Source organism: Echiichthys vipera (genome assembly GCF_963691815.1).
Source record: "Echiichthys vipera genome assembly, chromosome: 3".
Lineage (NCBI taxonomy): Eukaryota > Metazoa > Chordata > Actinopteri > Perciformes > Trachinidae > Echiichthys > Echiichthys vipera.
The window spans coordinates 1,445,283-1,465,282 of NC_139828.1; the positions used below are offsets into that span (position 1 = coordinate 1,445,283).

Sequence of the window (20,000 nt, forward strand, 5' to 3'; positions counted from 1 at the left end):
ACCCCCTCCCCCCGGTCCACAATCTAACATGGTTACATTGGATGGTCTGTGGACGTCCACTGCATCAGTGTGAATGCAGAAAAAGACCCTGGGTCCATTTTCACCGGACGGACACTTTAACAAAAGTTAGTGTTCCCGCTGACCTGTGGACCCCCGGACCTGTGGACCCCCGGACCTGTGGACCCCCGGACCTGTGGACCCACAGACCCGTGGACCTGTGGACCTGCAGACCCGTGGAACCATGGACCAGTGGACCTGCAGACCCGTGGACCTGCAGACCTGTGGACCTGCAGACCCGTGGACCCCCGGACCTGTGGACCCACAGACCCGTGGACCCACAGACCCGTGGACCTGTGGACCCGTGGACCCGCAGACCCGTGGACCTGTGGACCTGCAGACCCGTGGAACCATGGACCAGTGGACCTGCAGACCCGTAGACCTGCAGACCCGTGGACCTGTGGACCTGCAGACCCGTGGAACCATGGACCAGTGGACCTGCAGACCCGTGGACCTGCAGACCTGTGGACCTGCAGACCCGTGGACCCCCGGACCTGTGGACCCACAGACCCGTGGACCCACAGACCCGTGGACCTGTGGACCCGTGGACCCGCAGACCCGTGGACCTGTGGACCTGCAGACCTGCAGACCTGTGGACCTGCAGACCTGCAGACCCGTGGACCTGCAGACCCGTGGACCCGTGGACCTGTGGACCCACAGACCCGTGGACCCACAGACCCGTGGACCTGCAGATCCATGGACCTGCAGACCCGTGGACCTGCAGACCCGTGGACCTGCAGACCCGTGGACCCGCAGACCCGTGGACCCACAGACCCGTGGACCCACAGACCCGTGGACCCGCAGACCGGTGGACCCGCAGACCCGTGGACCTGCAGATCCATGGACCTGCAGACCTGTGGACCTGCAGACCCGTGGACCCGCAGACCTGTGGACCTGCAGACCCGTGGACCCACAGACCCGTGGACCTGCAGACCCGTGGACCCGTGGACCTGCAGACCTGTGGACCTGCAGACCCGTGGACCCGCAGACCCGTGGACCTGCAGACCCGTGGACCCACAGACCTGTGGACCTGCAGACCCGTGGACCCACAGACCCGTGGACCTCGGTCAGGTGGTGGTGCTGTTACCTGGTAGTCCAGGATGCTGAAGCCGAGGCCTTTGTCTTTCTCCTTCTGCAGCTGCAACACCTGAACATCTGGAGACCACTGAGCCAGCTCCTCCTCCTCCTCCTCCTCCTCCTCCTCCTCTTCATCCTCCTGCTCCTCCTCCTCCTCCTCCTCCTCCTCCTCCTCCTCCTCTTCATCCTCCTGCTCCTGCTCCTCCTCTTCATCCTTCTTCATCAGCACCACCTCTTCAGCAGAAACCTGCTGCAGACAAACAAATATGAAATTCAGATCTGTCAATAAACAGCTCTTTCATCATTATTGCAAACATTTTTATTATTGTCTCATCTTCAGCCTCTGATCCTGGATCAGGTCTCAGGGGCAGCAGCTGCAGCCTCTGGTCCTGGATCAGGTCTCAGGGGCAGCAGCTCCAGCCTCTGATCCTGGATCAGGTCTCAGGAGCAGCAGCTCCAGCCTCTGATCCTGGATCAGGTCTCAGGGGCAGCAGCTCCAGCCTCTGATCCTGGATCAGGTCTCAGGGCAGCAGCTCCAGCCTCTGATCCTGGATCAGGTCTCAGGGGCAGCAGCTCCAGCCTCTGATCCTGGATCAGGTCTCAGGGGCAGCAGCTCCAGCCTCTGATCCTGGATCAGGTCTCAGGGGCAGCAGCTCCAGCCTCTGGTCCTGGATCAGGTCTCAGGGGCAGCAGCTCCAGCCTCTGATCCTGGATCAGGTCTCAGGGGCAGCAGCTCCAGCCTCTGGTCCTGGATCAGGTCTCAGGCGCAGCAGCTCCAGCCTCTGATCCTGGATCAGGTCTCAGGGGCAGCAGCTCCAGCAGGGACCCCAAACTTCCCTTTCCCGGGCCACATTAACCAGCTCTAACTGGGGATCCTGAGGCGTTCCCAGGCCAGTGTGGAGATCTAATCTCTCCACCTGGTCCTGGGTCTTCCCCGAGGCCTCCTCCCAGCTGGACGTGCCTGGAACACCTCCCTAGGGAGGCGCCCAGGGTTCATCCTAACCAGATGATCCTGAACCACCTCAACTGGCTCCTTTCAACACAAAGGAGCAGCGGCTCTACTCCGAGTTCCTCACGGATGCTGAACTTCTCCCTTAAATCTAAACAGCTTGGACGGTTCCCCGTGTCCCCCTCCTGAGGTGCTGAATGGTGGTCCAGAAGCACCTCGGTGCCCCCCAAAGTCCTTCTCCAGGACTTCTGTGAACTCCTCCCACACCCGCTGCTTTGCCTCTGACCCAGCAGAGGCTGCAGCCCTTCAGACCTGTGGGGACCTCAGAACTCTGTTCCAACATGGTGTTTGTTAGAGAGGATCCAGGACCAGCGCACGAGTCCAACTCCACACGAGTTGTTCCTGTTTCTCTAAAACAGAAAGGTGTCGTTTACCTGCTGCTCTCCGCCGCGTGTGTGACTGCAGAGCAGCGCCGACAGCGTCAGCTCCATCTGAACAAACACACGACGAAAGACATTTGTTTACTTTCTACGAATCATCACAAACGGATCAGAACCGGTTCTTAAAAACCAACAGAACCAAGTTCACCACAGCAGAACATCATCAGCATCGAACCGGATCATTTTGTTCTCGTTTGTTCTCTCACCTCCTCCACACTGGGCTGGGGCTGTCTCACTGGGTCAGGTCCTGGTCCAGGTCCAGGTCCTGGTCCTGGTCCTGGTCCTGGTCCTGGTTCAGGTCCTGGTCCTGGTCCAGGCTCAGGTCCGGTTCAGACTCAGACTCAGACTCTGGCCCCCGGTCGGAGGTCGGGTGTCGGCAGCAGACCAGAGTGAACGGAGGAGGAACTTCTTTGAGGAACGACACGACTTCCCGACGAGTCTTCCCGTACAGACGAACGCCGTTCACCTGCAAACACCACGCCGCACGTTAGCGCTGTTCTTGGCGTTCGATTCCCACCCTCTCACGCCCCCTCCTCCCCCGACACGCGTGGTCAAAGACATTAAAGACATTATTATTCATTTTTTTGACGGAAGCAGAATCAGTGGAAGCTGGTGTTCACCTCCAGGAGCTCGTCCTCGGGCCTCAGGGCTCCGTGTTTGTCCGCGGGGCCCCCGGGGATCACGGAGGAGACGTAGTGGTGACCGTCGAAGGAGTCCAGCTCCACGCCGAGACGCAGCGTGTGCACGGGCAGCAGCTGCACACACACACACACACACACACACACACGCACACACACACGACAGGTTATTATCACATCATCGTTTCAGTTGTTTCTGATCAGACGGACGAAGGCGGAGCAGCAGCACCGACGCAAAAAAAGACAAATACGCAAAGACTTTTCCTGAACCACGGCTGCTCCTGCAGACGCCGTCAGGACGCCGTCAGGACGCCATCGAACCGTTTCCACTGATGTCGCTCTCAGGGCGTTTGGGCCTCGAGTGTTTCTCACCTTGGAGGATTTTTGCAGCTCTGCATCGTCTTCAATGACAGGATCTAACTTCACCACCTGACACACACACACACAGGCACACGCACACAGGCACACGCACACACACACACACACGCACGCACGCACACGCACACACACACACACACACACACACACACACACACACACACACACACACACACACACACACACACACACACACACACACACACACACACACACACACACACACACACACACACACACACACACACACACACACACACACACACACACACACACACACACAGTCAGTGTTGAACGTGGACAGTAAAGTCGACTGCATCAGTGTTGATGTGTAGAACTTTCCGGTCTCACCAGAACTTGGTACTTTGGTCCCAGAGCCTGCTCCCATTTATCCCACAGTTCAGCATCTGTGGCTGCACACACACACGAACACACACACACACACACACACACACACACACGAACACACACACACACACACACACACACACACACGCACACATAATTACAGTTCAGCCATTGAGGCGCAGCAGCTTCCTGCAGCTCCACCCTCCTCAGGTGCAGCTGCGTCTCCTGCTGCAGGTGACGTCTGATGACACAAATGAAGGCGCTGCTGCAGGTTCGAGAACATCTGGCAGCATTTAAAGAGTTGTTGTGTTGTTGTTGTTGTTGTTGTGTTGTGACGCCCTCGACAGCGTGGCTCACGCTGCAGAACACACGCTGCAGAACACACGCTTCGCTCCGTCTCTGCTGCGCGGCCGCATCATTCAAATTCAACGATTAGAGGAACAAAAAAGAAGCTAAATGAAACGTAAAGTGTACAGTAAGCAACTTCAGCTGAGCGCACACACACACACACACACACACACACACACACACACACACACACACACACACACACACACACACACACACACACACACACACACACACACACACACACACACACACACACACACACACACACACACACACACACACACACACACACACACACACACACACACACACACACACCTCGGTGATGTTGGCGGTGTTTGTGCAGCAGCTCTGATTAAATTAGCATTGCTAACCCCGGCGTTCACAGGAGCAATTAATCTGCAGCGTTGGGCTGAATGAACGGGGCGATGCATCGCGGCGCGGCTGTCAGGCGGCGCGGCTGACAGGCGGCGCGGATACTTTACATCTGTCGGCCCCGGGAGCAGGCGGGCGAGCGGCGTGCTAAGTGTTAGTGTGGCGTTTTGGCCACTTAGCAAAAGCTAATGAGGAATAAAAAGAGAGGGAATAATTCAGAGAGGAGGGCTGTTGGAGGCCCGGCTGACACGCCTGCACACGTCTGCACACGCCTGCACACGCTGACACGTCTGCACACGCCTACACACGCCTACACACGCCTGCACACGCCTGCACACGCCTACACATGCCTGCACGCGCCTGCACACGTCTGCACACGTCTGCACACGCTGCACACGCCTGCACACGTCTGCACACGTCTGCACACGCTGCACACGCCTGCACACGCCTGCACACGCCTGCACACGTCTGCACACGCTTGCACACGCCTGCACACGCCTGCACACGTCTGCACACGCCTACACACGTCTGCACACGCCTGCACACGTCTGCACACGCCTGCACACGTCTGCACACGCTGACACGTCTGCACACGCTGACACGTCTGCACACGCCTGCACGCGCGGACGGCGATCAGAGCCCACGCCATCCATCCACTTCCTGTTTCACACGCCGGCTCGTCTGAAGCTTCTGTCTGAGGTCTTTGGGTCAGAGTTTTGCGTGAGTGTTCAATGAGTTCTTGTTAAGTGTTCACATAAATAAAAGATATGAAATGTGTGTGTGTGTGTGTGTGTGTGTGTGTGTGTGTGTGTGTGCGTGTGTGTGTGCTCACCCCTCGGTTGCTGTGTTGTGTTCAGGTACGTCGGTGATTCCAGACTCGGGTCGAACCCTGACGAGCGAGCTTTGACCTCCAACGACCTCCGCAGTGACACACGAGACGACTCCCTCTCCACTGACACACACACACACACACACACACACACACACACACACACACACACACACACACACACACACACACACACACACACACACACACACACACACACACACACACACACACTTTATATTTTAACCGTATATCTTCCTGCTGCAGCAGAGAGTAAACTTTATCTCCTCTCTCATCGAGGCTGCGGCCCCCTCGCCACTCTGACCTCTGACCTCCTCACTGACAGGTTCATCGTGAGTCTGCGCGGATAACGGAGCCGCGGGAAAGAGCCTGATATAAGAAGAGCAGCGCGGAACTTTCCAGGTAATGGAATAAAAGGAGTCGTCTGGAGGAGATAAGAGCCCTGCACCCCCCCCCCCCCCCCCTCCTCTGGTCTGGAGTCTGACCGCTCCTTAAAAAATGACCCTGGCGCGGTGAATTCATCTCCGCGGACTCGCAGGCTTTTCCCCCCCCGACACCGCGGGGAAATTACGGCGAGCAGTAAACAGATTAGTCATCGTAATCTGAGCGGACAGGAAATAGGAAGCAGCGCTGCGATAACTTCAGCGCTCTTTTTGTTTTAATACAAAACAATAATCACAAAGTTACAGGAACTTCAACAACTTCAGCACGTTCGAGTCTGAGACACGACGAGAGTCCTCTGCAGGGAGCACCAGCCCCTGGCGTGACACGAGCCCCTGACACGACACCAGCCCCTGACACGACACAATGCAGCTTTAAGTGGAGTCTCCTCCTGCTGGACATTAGAGAGAATGCAGCTTTAAGTGGAGTCTCCTCCTGCTGGACATTAGAGAGAATGCAGCTTTAAGTGGAGTCTCCTCCTGCTGGACATTAGAGAGAATGCAGCTTTAAGTGGAGTCTCCTTCTGCTGGACATTAGAGAGAATGCAGCTTTAAGTGGAGTCTCCTCCTGCTGGACATTAGAGAGAATGCAGCTTTAAGTGGAGTCTCCTTCTGCTGGACATTAGAGAGAATGCAGCTTTAAGTGGAGTCTCCCCCTGCTGGACATTAGAGAGAATGCAGCTTTAAGTGGAGTCTCCTCCTGCTGGACATTAGAGAGAATGCAGCTTTAAGTGGAGTCTCCTCCTGCTGGACATTAGAGAGAATGCAGCTTTAAGTGGAGTCTCCTCCTGCTGGACATTAGAGAGAATGCAGCTTTAAGTGGAGTCTCCTCCTGCTGGACATCAGAGAGAATGCAGCTTTAAGTGGAGTCTCCTCCTGCTGGACATTAGAGAGAATGCAGCTTTAAGTGGAGTCTCCTCCTGCTGGACATTAGAGAGAATGCAGCTTTAAGTGGAGTCTCCTCCTGCTGGACATTAGAGAGATTGCAGCTTTAAGTGGAGTCTCCTCCTGCTGGACATTAGAGAGAATGCAGCTTTAAGTGGAGTCTCCTCCTGCTGGACATTAGAGAGAATGCAGCTTTAAGTGGAGTCTCCTCCTGCTGGACATTAGAGAGAATGCAGCTTTAAGTGGAGTCTCCTCCTGCTGGACATTAGAGAGAATGCAGCTTTAAGTGGAGTCTCCTCCTGCTGGACATTAGAGAGAATGCAGCTTTAAGTGGAGTCTCCTCCTGCTGGACATTAGAGAGAATGCAGCTTTAAGTGGAGTCTCCTCCTGCTGGACATTAGAGAGAATGCAGCTTTAAGTGGAGTCTCCTCCTGCTGGACATTAGAGAGAATGCAGCTTTAAGTGGAGTCTCCTCCTGCTGGACATTAGAGAGAATGCAGCTTTAAGTGGAGTCTCCTCCTGCTGGACATTAGAGAGAATGCAGCTTTAAGTGGAGTCTCCTCCTGCTGGACATTAGAGAGAATGCAGCTTTAAGTGGAGTCTCCTCCTGCTGGACATTAGAGAGAATGCAGCTTTAAGTGGACTCTCCTCCTGCTGGACATTAGAGAGAATGCAGCTTTAAGTGGACTCTCCTCCTGCTGGACATTAGAGAGAATGCAGCTTTAAGTGGAGACTCCTCCTGCTGGACATTAGAGAGAATGCAGCTTTAAGTGGAGTCTCCTCCTGCTGGACATTAGAGAGAATGCAGCTTTTAGTGGAGTCTCCTCCTGCTGGACATTAGAGAGAATGCAGCTTTAAGTGGAGTCTCCTCCTGCTGGACATTAGAGAGAATGCAGCTTTAAGTGGAGTCTCCTCCTGCCGGACATTAGAGAGAATGCAGCTTTAAGTGGAGTCTCCTCCTGCTGGACATTAGAGAGAATGCAGCTTTAAGTGGAGTCTCCTCCTGCTGGACATTAGAGAGAATGCAGCTTTAAGTGGAGTCTCCTCCTGCTGGACATTAGAGAGAATGCAGCTTTAAGTGGAGTCTCCTCCTGCTGGACATTAGAGAGAATGCAGCTTTAAGTGGAGTCTCCTCCTGCTGGACATTAGAGAGAATGCAGCTTTAAGTGGAGTCTCCTCCTGCTGGACATTAGAGAGAATGCAGCTTTAAGTGGAGTCTCCTCCTGCTGGACATTAGAGAGAATGCAGCTTTAAGTGGAGTCTCCTCCTGCTGGACATTAGGGAGAATGCAGCTTTAAGTGGAGTCTCCTCCTGCTGGACATTAGAGAGAATGCAGCTTTAAGTGGAGTCTCCTCCTGCTGGACATTAGAGAGAATGCAGCTTTAAGTGGAGTCTCCTCCTGCTGGACATTAGAGAGAATGCAGCTTTAAGTGGAGTCTCCTCCTGCTGGACATTAGAGAGAATGCAGCTTTAAGTGGAGTCTCCTCCTGCTGGACATTAGAGAGAATGCAGCTTTAAGTGGAGTCTCCTCCTGCTGGACATTAGAGAGAATGCAGCTTTAAGTGGAGTCTCCTCCTGCTGGACATTAGAGAGAATGCAGCTTTAAGTGGAGTCTCCTCCTGCTGGACATTAGAGAGAATGCAGCTTTAAGTGGAGTCTCCTCCTGCTGGACATTAGGGAGAATGCAGCTTTAAGTGGAGTCTCCTCCTGCTGGACATTAGAGAGAATGCAGCTTTAAGTGGAGTCTCCTCCTGCTGGACATTAGAGAGAATGCAGCTTTAAGTGGAGTCTCCTCCTGCTGGACATTAGAGAGAATGCAGCTTTAAGTGGAGTCTCCTCCTGCTGGACATTAGAGAGAATGCAGCTTTAAGTGGAGTCTCCTCCTGCTGGACATTAGAGAGAATGCAGCTTTAAGTGGAGTCTCCTTCTGCTGGACATTAGAGAGAATGCAGCTTTAAGTGGAGTCTCCTCCTGCTGGACATTAGAGAGAATGCAGCTTTAAGTGGAGTCTCCTCCTGCTGGACATTAGAGAGAATGCAGCTTTAAGTGGAGTCTCCTCCTGCTGGACATTAGAGAGAATGCAGCTTTAAGTGGAGTCTCCTCCTGCTGGACATTAGAGAGAATGCAGCTTTAAGTGGAGTCTCCTCCTGCTGGACATTAGAGAGAATGCAGCTTTAAGTGGAGTCTCCTCCTGCTGGACATTAGAGAGAATGCAGCTTTAAGTGGAGTCTCCTCCTGCTGGACATTAGAGAGAATGCAGCTTTAAGTGGAGTCTCCTCCTGCTGGACATTAGAGAGAATGCAGCTTTAAGTGGAGTCTCCTCCTGCTGGACATTAGAGAGAATGCAGCTTTAAGTGGAGTCTCCTCCTGCTGGACATTAGAGAGAATGCAGCTTTAAGTGGAGTCTCGTCCTGCTGGACATTAGAGAGAATGCAGCTTTAAGTGGAGTCTCCTCCTGCTGGACATTAGAGAGAATGCAGCTTTAAGTGGAGTCTCCTCCTGCTGGACATTAGAGAGAATGCAGCTTTAAGTGGAGTCTCCTCCTGCTGGACATTAGAGAGAATGCAGCTTTAAGTGGAGTCTCCTCCTGCTGGACATTAGAGAGAATGCAGCTTTAAGTGGAGTCTCCTCCTGCTGGACATTAGAGAGAATGCAGCTTTAAGTGGAGTCTCCTCCTGCTGGACATTAGGGAGAATGCAGCTTTAAGTGGAGTCTCCTCCTGCTGGACATTAGAGAGAATGCAGCTTTAAGTGGAGTCTCCTCCTGCTGGACATTAGAGAGAATGCAGCTTTAAGTGGAGTCTCCTCCTGCTGGACATTAGAGAGAATGCAGCTTTAAGTGGAGTCTCCTCCTGCTGGACATTAGAGAGAACGCAGCTTTAAGTGGACATCAGAGAGAATGCAGCTTTAAGTGAGTCTACCTTTATCCAGGGACCTCTCCAGGGTTCTGGTTTTCTTCCGGACCACAGACAGAACCACAGTCGGGCCCGTCTGCTTCATCACCTCCAGAACCTCCTGATTGGTCCGACCGTGGAGACTGACGCCGTCCAGCTGCGGACGGACGCACGGACGCACGCTTTAGTTCATTCATTCATGTTTTTGTTTCATTCATTCATGTTTTTGTTTCATTCGTTCATGTTTTTGTTTCATTCGTTCATGTTTTTGTTTCATTCGTTCATGTTTTTGTTTCATTCGTTCATGTTTTTGTTTCATTCATTCATGTTTTTGTTTCATTCGTTCATGTTTTTGTTTCATTCATTCATGTTTTTGTTTCATTCTTTCATGTTTTTGTTTCATTCGTTCATGTTTTTGTTTCATTCATTCATGTTTTTGTTTCATTCTTTCATGTTTTTGTTTCATTCGTTCATGTTTTTGTTTCATTCGTTCATGTTTTTGTTTCATTCGTTCATGTTTTTGTTTCATTCTTTCATATTTTTGTTTCATTCATTAATGTTTTTGTTTCATTCGTTCATGTTTTTGTTTCATTCGTTCATGTTTTTGTTTCATTCGTTCATGTTTTTGTTTCATTCGTTCATGTTTTTGTTTCATTCGTTCATGTTTTTGTTTCATTCGTTCATGTTTTTGTTTCATTCTTTCATGTTTTTGTTTCATTCGTTCATGTTTTTGTTTCATTCATTCATGTTTTTGTTTCATTCGTTCATGTTTTTGTTTCAGTTATTGATGTTTTAGTTTCATTCGTTCATGTTTTTGTTTCATTCGTTCATGTTTTTGTTTCATTCGTTCATGTTTTTGTTTCATTCGTTCATGTTTTTGTTTCATTCGTTCATGTTTTTGTTTCATTCGTTCATGTTTTTGTTTCATTCGTTCATGTTTTTGTTTCATTCGTTCATGTTTTTGTTTCATTCGTTCATGTTTTTGTTTCATTCGTTCATGTTTTTGTTTCATTCGTTCATGTTTTTATTTCATTCATTCATGTTTTTGTTTCATTCGTTCATGTTTTGTTTCATTCGTTCATGTTTTTGTTTCATTCGTTCATGTTTTTGTTTCATTCGTTCATGTTTTTGTTTCATTCTTTCATGTTTTTGTTTCATTCGTTCATGTTTTTGTTTCATTCGTTCATGTTTTTGTTTCATTCGTTCATGTTTTTGTTTCATTCGTTCATGTTTTTGTTTCATTCATTCATGTTTTTGTTTCATTCATTCATGTTTTTGTTTCATTCGTTCATGTTTTTGTTTCATTCGTTCATGTTTTTGTTTCATTCTTTCATGTTTTTGTTTCATTCGTTCATGTTTTGTTTCATTCGTTCATGTTTTTGTTTCATTCGTTCATGTTTTTGTTTCATTCGTTCATGTTTTTGTTTCATTCGTTCATGTTTTTGTTTCATTCGTTCATGTTTTTGTTTCATTCATTCATGTTTTTGTTTCATTCGTTCATGTTTTTGTTTCATTCGTTCATGTTTTTGTTTCATTCATTCATGTTTTTGTTTCATTCTTTCATGTTTTTGTTTCATTCGTTCATGTTTTTGTTTCATTCATTCATGTTTTTGTTTCATTCTTTCATGTTTTTGTTTCATTCGTTCATGTTTTTGTTTCATTCGTTCATGTTTTTGTTTCATTCGTTCATGTTTTTGTTTCATTCTTTCATATTTTTGTTTCATTCATTAATGTTTTTGTTTCATTCGTTCATGTTTTTGTTTCATTCGTTCATGTTTTTGTTTCATTCGTTCATGTTTTTGTTTCATTCGTTCATGTTTTTGTTTCATTCGTTCATGTTTTTGTTTCATTCGTTCATGTTTTTGTTTCATTCTTTCATGTTTTTGTTTCATTCGTTCATGTTTTTGTTTCATTCATTCATGTTTTTGTTTCATTCGTTCATGTTTTTGTTTCAGTTATTGATGTTTTAGTTTCATTCGTTCATGTTTTTGTTTCATTCGTTCATGTTTTTGTTTCATTCGTTCATGTTTTTGTTTCATTCGTTCATGTTTTTGTTTCGTTCGTTCATGTTTTTGTTTCATTCGTTCATGTTTTTGTTTCGTTCGTTCATGTTTTTGTTTCATTCGTTCATGTTTTTGTTTCATTCGTTCATGTTTTTGTTTCATTCGTTCATGTTTTTGTTTCATTCGTTCATGTTTTTGTTTCATTCATGTTTTTGTTTCATTCATTCATGTTTTTGTTTCATTCATGTTTTTGTTTCATTCATTCATGTTTTTGTTTCATTCGTTCATGTTTTTGTTTCATTCGTTCATGTTTTTGTTTCATTCGTTCATGTTTTTGTTTCATTCGTTCATGTTTTTGTTTCATTCGTTCATGTTTTTGTTTCATTCGTTCATGTTTTTGTTTCATTCGTTCATGTTTTTGTTTCATTCGTTCATGTTTTTGTTTCATTCATTCATGTTTTTGTTTCATTCTTTCATGTTTTTGTTTCATTCGTTCATGTTTTTGTTTCATTCATGTTTTTGTTTCATTCGTTCATGTTTTTGTTTCATTCGTTCATGTTTTTGTTTCATTCGTTCATGTTTTTGTTTCATTCGTTCATGTTTTTGTTTCATTCGTTCATGTTTTTGTTTCATTCGTTCATGTTTTTGTTTCATTCGTTCATGTTTTTGTTTCATTCGTTCATGTTTTTGTTTCATTCATTCATGTTTTTGTTTCATTCGTTCATGTTTTTGTTTCATTCGTTCATGTTTTTGTTTCATTTGTTCATGTTTTTGTTTCATTCGTTCATGTTTTTGTTTCATTCGTTCATGTTTTTGTTTCATTCATGTTTTTGTTTCATTCATTCATGTTTTTGTTTCATTCATGTTTTTGTTTCATTCATTCATGTTTTTGTTTCATTCGTTCATGTTTTTGTTTCATTCGTTCATGTTTTTGTTTCATTCGTTCATGTTTTTGTTTCATTCATGTTTTTGTTTCATTCGTTCATGTTTTTGTTTCATTCGTTCATGTTTTTGTTTCATTCGTTCATGTTTTTGTTTCATTCATTCATGTTTTTGTTTCATTCTTTCATGTTTTTGTTTCATTCGTTCATGTTTTTGTTTCATTCATGTTTTTGTTTCATTCGTTCATGTTTTTGTTTCATTCGTTCATGTTTTTGTTTCATTCGTTCATGTTTTTGTTTCATTCGTTCATGTTTTTGTTTCATTCGTTCATGTTTTTGTTTCATTCGTTCATGTTTTTGTTTCATTCGTTCATGTTTTTGTTTCATTCGTTCATGTTTTTGTTTCATTCGTTCATGTTTTTGTTTCATTCGTTCATGTTTTTGTTTCATTCGTTCATGTTTTTGTTTCATTCGTTCATGTTTTTGTTTCATTCGTTCATGTTTTTGTTTCATTCGTTCATGTTTTTGTTTCATTCATTCATGTTTTTGTTTCATTCGTTCATGTTTTTGTTTCATTCGTTCATGTTTTTGTTTCATTCGTTCATGTTTTTGTTTCATTCGTTCATGTTTTTGTTTCATTCGTTCATGTTTTTGTTTCATTCATTCATGTTTTTGTTTCATTCGTTCATGTTTTTGTTTCATTCGTTCATGTTTTTGTTTCATTCGTTCATGTTTTTGTTTCATTCGTTCATGTTTTTGTTTCATTCGTTCATGTTTTTGTTTCGTTCATGTTTTTGTTTCGTTCATGTTTTTGTTTCGTTCATGTTTTTGTTTCATTCGTTCATGTTTTTGTTTCATTCGTTCATGTTTTTGTTTCATTCGTTCATGTTTTTGTTTCATTCGTTCATGTTTTTGTTTCATTCGTTCATGTTTTTGTTTCATTCGTTCATGTTTTTGTTTCATTCGTTCATGTTTTTGTTTCATTCGTTCATGTTTTTGTTTCATTCGTTCATGTTTTTGTTTCATTCGTTCATGTTTTTGTTTCATTCGTTCATGTTTTTGTTTCATTCATTCATGTTTTTGTTTCATTCGTTCATGTTTTTGTTTCATTCGTTCATGTTTTTGTTTCATTCGTTCATGTTTTTGTTTCATTCGTTCATGTTTTTGTTTCATTCGTTCATGTTTTTGTTTCATTCATGTTTTTGTTTCATTCGTTCATGTTTTTGTTTCATTCGTTCATGTTTTTGTTTCATTCATGTTTTTGTTTCATTCGTTCATGTTTTTGTTTCATTCGTTCATGTTTTTGTTTCATTCGTTCATGTTTTTGTTTCATTCGTTCATGTTTTTGTTTCATTCGTTCATGTTTTTGTTTCATTCGTTCATGTTTTTGTTTCATTCATTCATGTTTCTGTTTCATTCGTTCATGTTTTTGTTTCATTCGTTCATGTTTTTGTTTCATTCGTTCATGTTTTTGTTTCATTCGTTCATGTTTTTGTTTCATTCGTTCATGTTTTTGTTTCATTCGTTCATGTTTTTGTTTCATTCGTTCATGTTTTTGTTTCATTCGTTCATGTTTTTGTTTCATTCGTTCATGTTTTTGTTTCATTCGTTCATGTTTTTGTTTCATTCGTTCATGTTTTTGTTTCATACGTTCATGTTTTTGTTTCATACGTTCATGTTTTTGTTTCATACGTTCATGTTTTTGTTTCATTCGTTCATGTTTTTGTTTCATTCGTTCATGTTTTTGTTTCATTCGTTCATGTTTTTGTTTCATTCGTTCATGTTTTTGTTTCATTCGTTCATGTTTTTGTTTCATTCGTTCATGTTTTTGTTTCATTCGTTCATGTTTTTGTTTCATTCGTTCATGTTTTTGTTTCATTCGTTCATGTTTTTGTTTCATTCGTTCATGTTTTTGTTTCATTCGTTCATGTTTTTGTTTCATTCGTTCATGTTTTTGTTTCATTCGTTCATGTTTTTGTTTCATTCGTTCATGTTTTTGTTTCATTCGTTCATGTTTTTGTTTCATTCGTTCATGTTTTTGTTTCATTCGTTCATGTTTTTGTTTCATTCGTTCATGTTTTTGTTTCATTCGTTCATGTTTTTGTTTCATTCGTTCATGTTTTTGTTTCATTCGTTCATGTTTTTGTTTCATTCGTTCATGTTTTTGTTTCATTCGTTCATGTTTTTGTTTCATTCGTTCATGTTTTTGTTTCATTCGTTCATGTTTTTGTTTCATTCGTTCATGTTTTTGTTTCATTCGTTCATGTTTTTGTTTCATTCGTTCATGTTTTTGTTTCATTCATTCATGTTTTTGTTTCATTCGTTCATGTTTTTGTTTCATTCGTTCATGTTTTTGTTTCATTCTTTCATGTTTTTGTTTCATTCGTTCATGTTTTTGTTTCATTCATTCATGTTTTTGTTTCATTCATGTTTTTGTTTCATTCATGTTTTTGTTTCATTCGTTCATGTTTTTGTTTCATTCGTTCATGTTTTTGTTTCATTCATTCATGTTTTTGTTTCATTCGTTCATGTTTTTGTTTCATTCGTTCATGTTTTTGTTTCATTCGTTCATGTTTTTGTTTCATTCGTTCATGTTTTTGTTTCATTCGTTCATGTTTTTGATTCATTCTTTCATGTTTTTGTTTCATTCGTTCATGTTTTTGTTTCATTCGTTCATGTTTTTGTTTCATTCGTTCATGTTTTTGTTTCATTCATTCATGTTTTTGTTTCATTCATTCATGTTTTTGTTTCATTCATTCATGTTTTTGTTTCATTCATTCATGTTTTTGTTTCATTCATTCATGTTTTTGTTTCATTCATTCATGTTTTTGTTTCAGTTATTCATGTTTTTGTTTCATTCGTTCATGTTTTTGTTTCAGTTATTCATGTTTTTGTTTCATTCATTCATGTTTGTTTCATTCGTTCATGTTTTTGTTTCATTCGTTCATGTTTTTGTTTCATTCGTTCATGTTTTTGTTTCATTCGTTCATGTTTTTGTTTCATTCGTTCATGTTTTTGTTTCATTCGTTCATGTTTTTGTGAAACGTTCTCACGGCGAGCAGTCGGTCGTGGACCCGGATGTTTCCGCTGTGGTCCGCAGCGCTGCCGGGAACCACGTGTTTCACAAACACGCCGACCGCATCTGGACCGGAGAGGAAACATCATTATTATTATTATTATTAGATCCTTCACAATAAAAGTCAAATACCTGATGATCCTTCACAATAAAAGCTACATAACTGAAGCTCCTTCACAATAAAAGTCAAACATCTGAAGCTCTTTCACAATAAAAGCTGCATAACTGAAACTCCTTCACAATAAAAGTCAAACATCTAAAGCTCTTTCACAATAAAAGCTGCATAACTGAAACTCCTTCACAATAAAAGCTGCATAACTGAAGCTCCTTCACAATAAAAGTCAAACATCTGAAGCTCCTTCACAATAAAAGCTGCATAACTGAAGCTCCTTCACAATAAAAGCTGCATAACTGAAGCTCCTTCACACTAAAAGTCAAACATCTGAAGCTCCTTCACAATAAAAGTCAAATACCTGAAGCTCCTTGTTTGTCCCCTTGTCCCCCCTATTCCCGTCCCTCCTTCACAATAAAAGTCAGAGAATTGAAGCTCCTTCACAATAAAAGTCGGAGAACTGAAGCTCCTTCACAATAAAAGTCAGAGAACTGAAGCTCCTTCACAATAAAAGCCAGAGAACTGAAGCTCCTTCACAATAAAAGTCAGAGAACTGAAGCTCCTTCACAATAAACGTCAGAGAACTGAAGCTCCTTCACAATAAAAGTCAGAGAACTGAAGCTCCTTCACAATAAACGTCAGAGAACTGAAGCTCCTTCACAATAAAAGTCAGAGAAACTGAAGCTCCTTCACAATAAAAGTCAGAGAACTGAAGCTCCTTCACAATAAAAGTCAGAGACCTGAAGCTCCTTCACAATAAAAGTCAGAGAACTGAAGCTCCTTCACAATAAAAGTCAGAGAACTGAAGCTCCTTCACAATAAAAGTCAAACATCTGAAGCTCCTTCACAATAAAAGTCAGAGAACTAAAGCTCCTTCACAATAAAAGTCAAACATCTGAAGCTCCTTCACAATAAAAGTCAGAGAACTGAAGCTCCATCACAATAAAAGTCAGAGAACTGAAGCTCCTTCACAATAAAAGTCAGAGAACTGAAGCTCCTTTACAATAAACGTCAGAGAACTGAAGCTCCTTCACAATAAAAGTCAGAGAACTGAAGCTCCATCACAATAAAAGTCAGAGAACTGAAGCTCCTTTACAATAAACGTCAGAGAACTGAAGCTCCTTCACAATAAAAGTCAGAGAACTGAAGCTCCTTTACAATAAACGTCAGAGAACTGAAGCTCCTTCACAATAAAAGTCAGAGAACTGAAGCTCCTTCACAATAAACGTCAGAGAACTGAAGCTCCTTCACAATAAAAGTCAGAGAACTGAAGCTCCTTCACAATAAACGTCAGAGAACTGAAGCTCCTTCACAATAAAAGTCAGAGAACTGAAGCTCCTTCACAATAAAAGTCAGAGAACTGAAGCTCCATCACAATAAAAGTCAGAGAAACTGAAGCTCCTTCACAATAAAAGTCAAACATCTGAAGCTCCTTCACAATAAAAGTCAGAGAACTGAAGCTCCTTCACAATAAAAGTCAAACATCTGAAGCTCCTTCACAATAAAAGTCAGAGAACTGAAGCTCCATCACAATAAAAGTCAGAGAACTGAAGCTCCTTCACAATAAACGTCAGAGAACTGAAGCTCCTTCACAATAAACGTCAGAGAACTGAAGCTCCTTCACAATAAACGTCAGAGAACTGAAGCTCCTTCACAATAAAAGTCAGAGAACTGAAGCTCCTTCACAATAAAAGTCAGAGAACTGAAGCTCCTTCACAATAAAAGTCTCTAAACAGAGACACGTCTGAGTCAGCATTAAACGCTTGGTGCAGATAAAGAGTTAAATATGGACGGAGCAGGAAGTGTCTCCGTGTCTTCCTGTCCCCATGTTACCCCGTGTGTCCCCCTGCCCCCCCCCCCCCCCGGGTGTCCCCCCCCGTCCCACCTGAGCTGGTCCTGGGGTTGTACCCGATGATGGAGATGCCGAGGCCCTGCCCGTCCTTCCTGCTCAGAGGGACCTCGTGGATCTCGTAGCCCTCCAGGTTCGGCTGAAACACAAACAGAGTCCACGTGAAGAACCCGCCTCAGCAGGACCCCGAGATCTGGTTCCTCTGGTGCTCACCGTCTTGCTGAGCCGGCGTTGGGGCGGGTTCGGGGGGCGCGGGGGTAAGGAGCCGACGGGGGCCGAGGGGGGCGGGGGCGGGGGAGGCGGGGCCGCTGACCTCTGACCCCGGGGGTCCCTGGCGATCAGTAAGGTCACGTGACTCCCGCAGCCCTGCAGCACCTGGACCACCTGGTCGCTGGTGAGGCCGGTGGTGGGCGTCGCCCCGATGCGGAGGATGTGGTCACCTGTGCGGAGACGGCCGTCCTGATTGGACGAGAGGGGGGGAGGGGGAGCACGAGCACCAATCAGAGAGAAGGTTCTCAAAACAGTGAGCAGAGCGTTTTTCAGTCGTTTCACTTCACAATAAAAGTCAAATACATGAAGATCCTTCACAATAAAAGTACCCGTCAGGTGGACTCACCTTGTCGGCCACGCTGTGTGGGAGGAGCGTCCTGACCACCACGCCGCTCGTCCTCCCGCCCACGATGCCGAAGCCCAAACCTGAGCCGTCGTTCACCAGCTGGATCTGCTCCACGTGACCCCACGACTCCTGCAGCACAGGGACGCAAGAGATGCAAAATGACTAAAAATAGATGCAAAACCAGCACAAAAAGATGCAAAATGACTAAAAAAAGATGCAAAACCAGCACAAAAAGATGCAAAATGACTAAAAATAGATGCAAAACCAGCACAAAAAGATGCAAAATGACTAAAAATAGATGCAAAACCAACACAAACAGATGCAAAATGAGTAAAAATAGATGCAAAACCAGCACAAAAAGATGCAAAATGACTAAAAATAGATGCAAAACCAGCACAAAAAGATGTAAAATGACTAAAAATAGATGCAAAACCAGCACAAAAAGATGCAAAATGTCTAAAAATAGATGCAAAACCAGCACAAAAAGATGCAAAATGACTAAAAATAGATGCAAAACCATCACAAAAAGATGCAAAATGACTCAAAATAGATGCAAAACCAGCACAAAAAGATGTAAAATGACTAAAAATAGATGCAAAACCAGCACAAAAAGATGTAAAATGACTAAAAATAGATGCAAAACCAGCACAAAAAGATGTAAAATGACTAAAAATAGATGCAAAACCAGCACAAAAAGATGCAAAATGTCTAAAAATAGATGCAAAACCACCACAAAAAGATGCAAAATGACTAAAAATAGATGCAAAACCAGCACATAAACCAACAGAGTGTCACTTGAACGCACCACAGAGCGGGTGAATATGAACAGGTATCATCGTTTCTCTGCCGTTCTCACGGAGGTCACGACCTTTGATTGACAGACAGTGGAGTTGATGAACTTCCTGCGGTTCACTTCCTGTCCGCTGCGGCCGTTTAAGGCCCTCAGGTTCCTTTCATCACTCTTTTCTCCTCTTTTATCTCCTTCTCTCTGCTTTTGTCGTTTTCAGGAGCGACATCAATGAGAGGAGGAGCGCGTCCGTCCTGAAATATTCACGTCCCGGACAGAAGCGGTTTAATCACGTCTGACTCTGATTGGCTCTCGTCTTCATGAGCGACTCTATGGCGAGGGGTTTCCCGTCAGCGTCAGAGCGAGGAGGGGAGGGGGTCGCACACGTCAGCTGGGACGGGTCAGAGGAGCAGCGGTGAGAGCCCGGCCAGAGTCGGGGTTTTGCACCCGCGGCTTCATCAAACGTGACCTCGATAGAAACGGGACACGAATAAAACAAAAGCAGCAGAACGAGGCCCCGCGAGGGGGGGGGGGGGGGGGGGGGCGGGGGGGCAAACAAGAGGGGCAGTGTCACTCTGTGTGATGATGAACCGGCAGCAGAGCGGGGCGCCGTCAGGGGGCTGAGGCGACGCCGTCACAGAGCCGAGGCCGATGCACAAGCACCAAAATGCATCTTTTTGTGCTGGTTTTGCATCTATTTTTAGTCATTTTGCATCTTTTTGTGGTGGTTTTGCATCTATTTTTAGTCATTTTGCATCTTTTTGTGCTGGTTTTGCATCTATTTTTAGTCATTTTGCATCTTTTTGTGGTGGTTTTGCATCTATTTTTAGTCATTTTGCATCTTTTTGTGCTGGTTTTGCATCTATTTTTAGTCATTTTGCATCTTTTTGTGGTGGTTTTGCATCTATTTTTAGTCATTTTGCATCTTTTTGTGCTGTTTTGCATCTATTTTTAGTCATTTTGCATCTTTTTGTGCTGGTTTTGCATCTATTTTT

At 44.5% G+C, this 20,000-nt stretch overlaps 2 protein-coding genes across 3 annotated transcripts in view; both read right to left on the reverse strand.

Moving 5' to 3' along the window:
• The window catches only part of LOC310966845 (inaD-like protein), a gene marked incomplete at its 3' end in the record, with an annotated part of 108,963 nt that extends 107,731 nt beyond the window's left edge, over window positions 1-1,232 (reverse strand). Inside the window, exon 1 of the mRNA XM_083940774.1 lies at window positions 1,145-1,232. The remainder of the gene's footprint in view (window positions 1-1,144) is intronic.
• Window positions 1,233-1,321: 89 nt separating this feature from the next.
• Window positions 1,322-20,000, reverse strand: part of LOC310945330 (inaD-like protein) — a 32,743-nt gene continuing 14,064 nt past the window's right edge. The window contains exons 7-18 of one of the 2 annotated variants that reach the window (XM_083911389.1): window positions 18,219-18,347; window positions 17,816-18,061; window positions 17,639-17,741; window positions 15,619-15,707; window positions 9,709-9,838; window positions 5,446-5,565; window positions 3,891-3,952; window positions 3,534-3,590; window positions 3,144-3,278; window positions 2,730-2,989; window positions 2,518-2,574; window positions 1,322-1,381 (exon numbers count right to left, since the gene is read on the reverse strand). In XM_083911389.1, coding sequence (XP_083767515.1) covers window positions 2,756-2,989; window positions 3,144-3,278; window positions 3,534-3,590; window positions 3,891-3,952; window positions 5,446-5,565; window positions 9,709-9,838; window positions 15,619-15,707; window positions 17,639-17,741; window positions 17,816-18,061; window positions 18,219-18,347 — 1,305 coding nt within the window. In that variant the 3' untranslated portion in view covers window positions 1,322-1,381; window positions 2,518-2,574; window positions 2,730-2,755. Of the gene's footprint in view, window positions 1,385-2,517; window positions 2,575-2,729; window positions 2,990-3,143; window positions 3,279-3,533; window positions 3,591-3,890; window positions 3,953-5,445; window positions 5,566-9,708; window positions 9,839-15,618; window positions 15,708-17,638; window positions 17,742-17,815; window positions 18,062-18,218; window positions 18,348-20,000 lie in introns of both variants that reach the window. The other variant, XM_083911388.1, reaches the window with a different exon arrangement.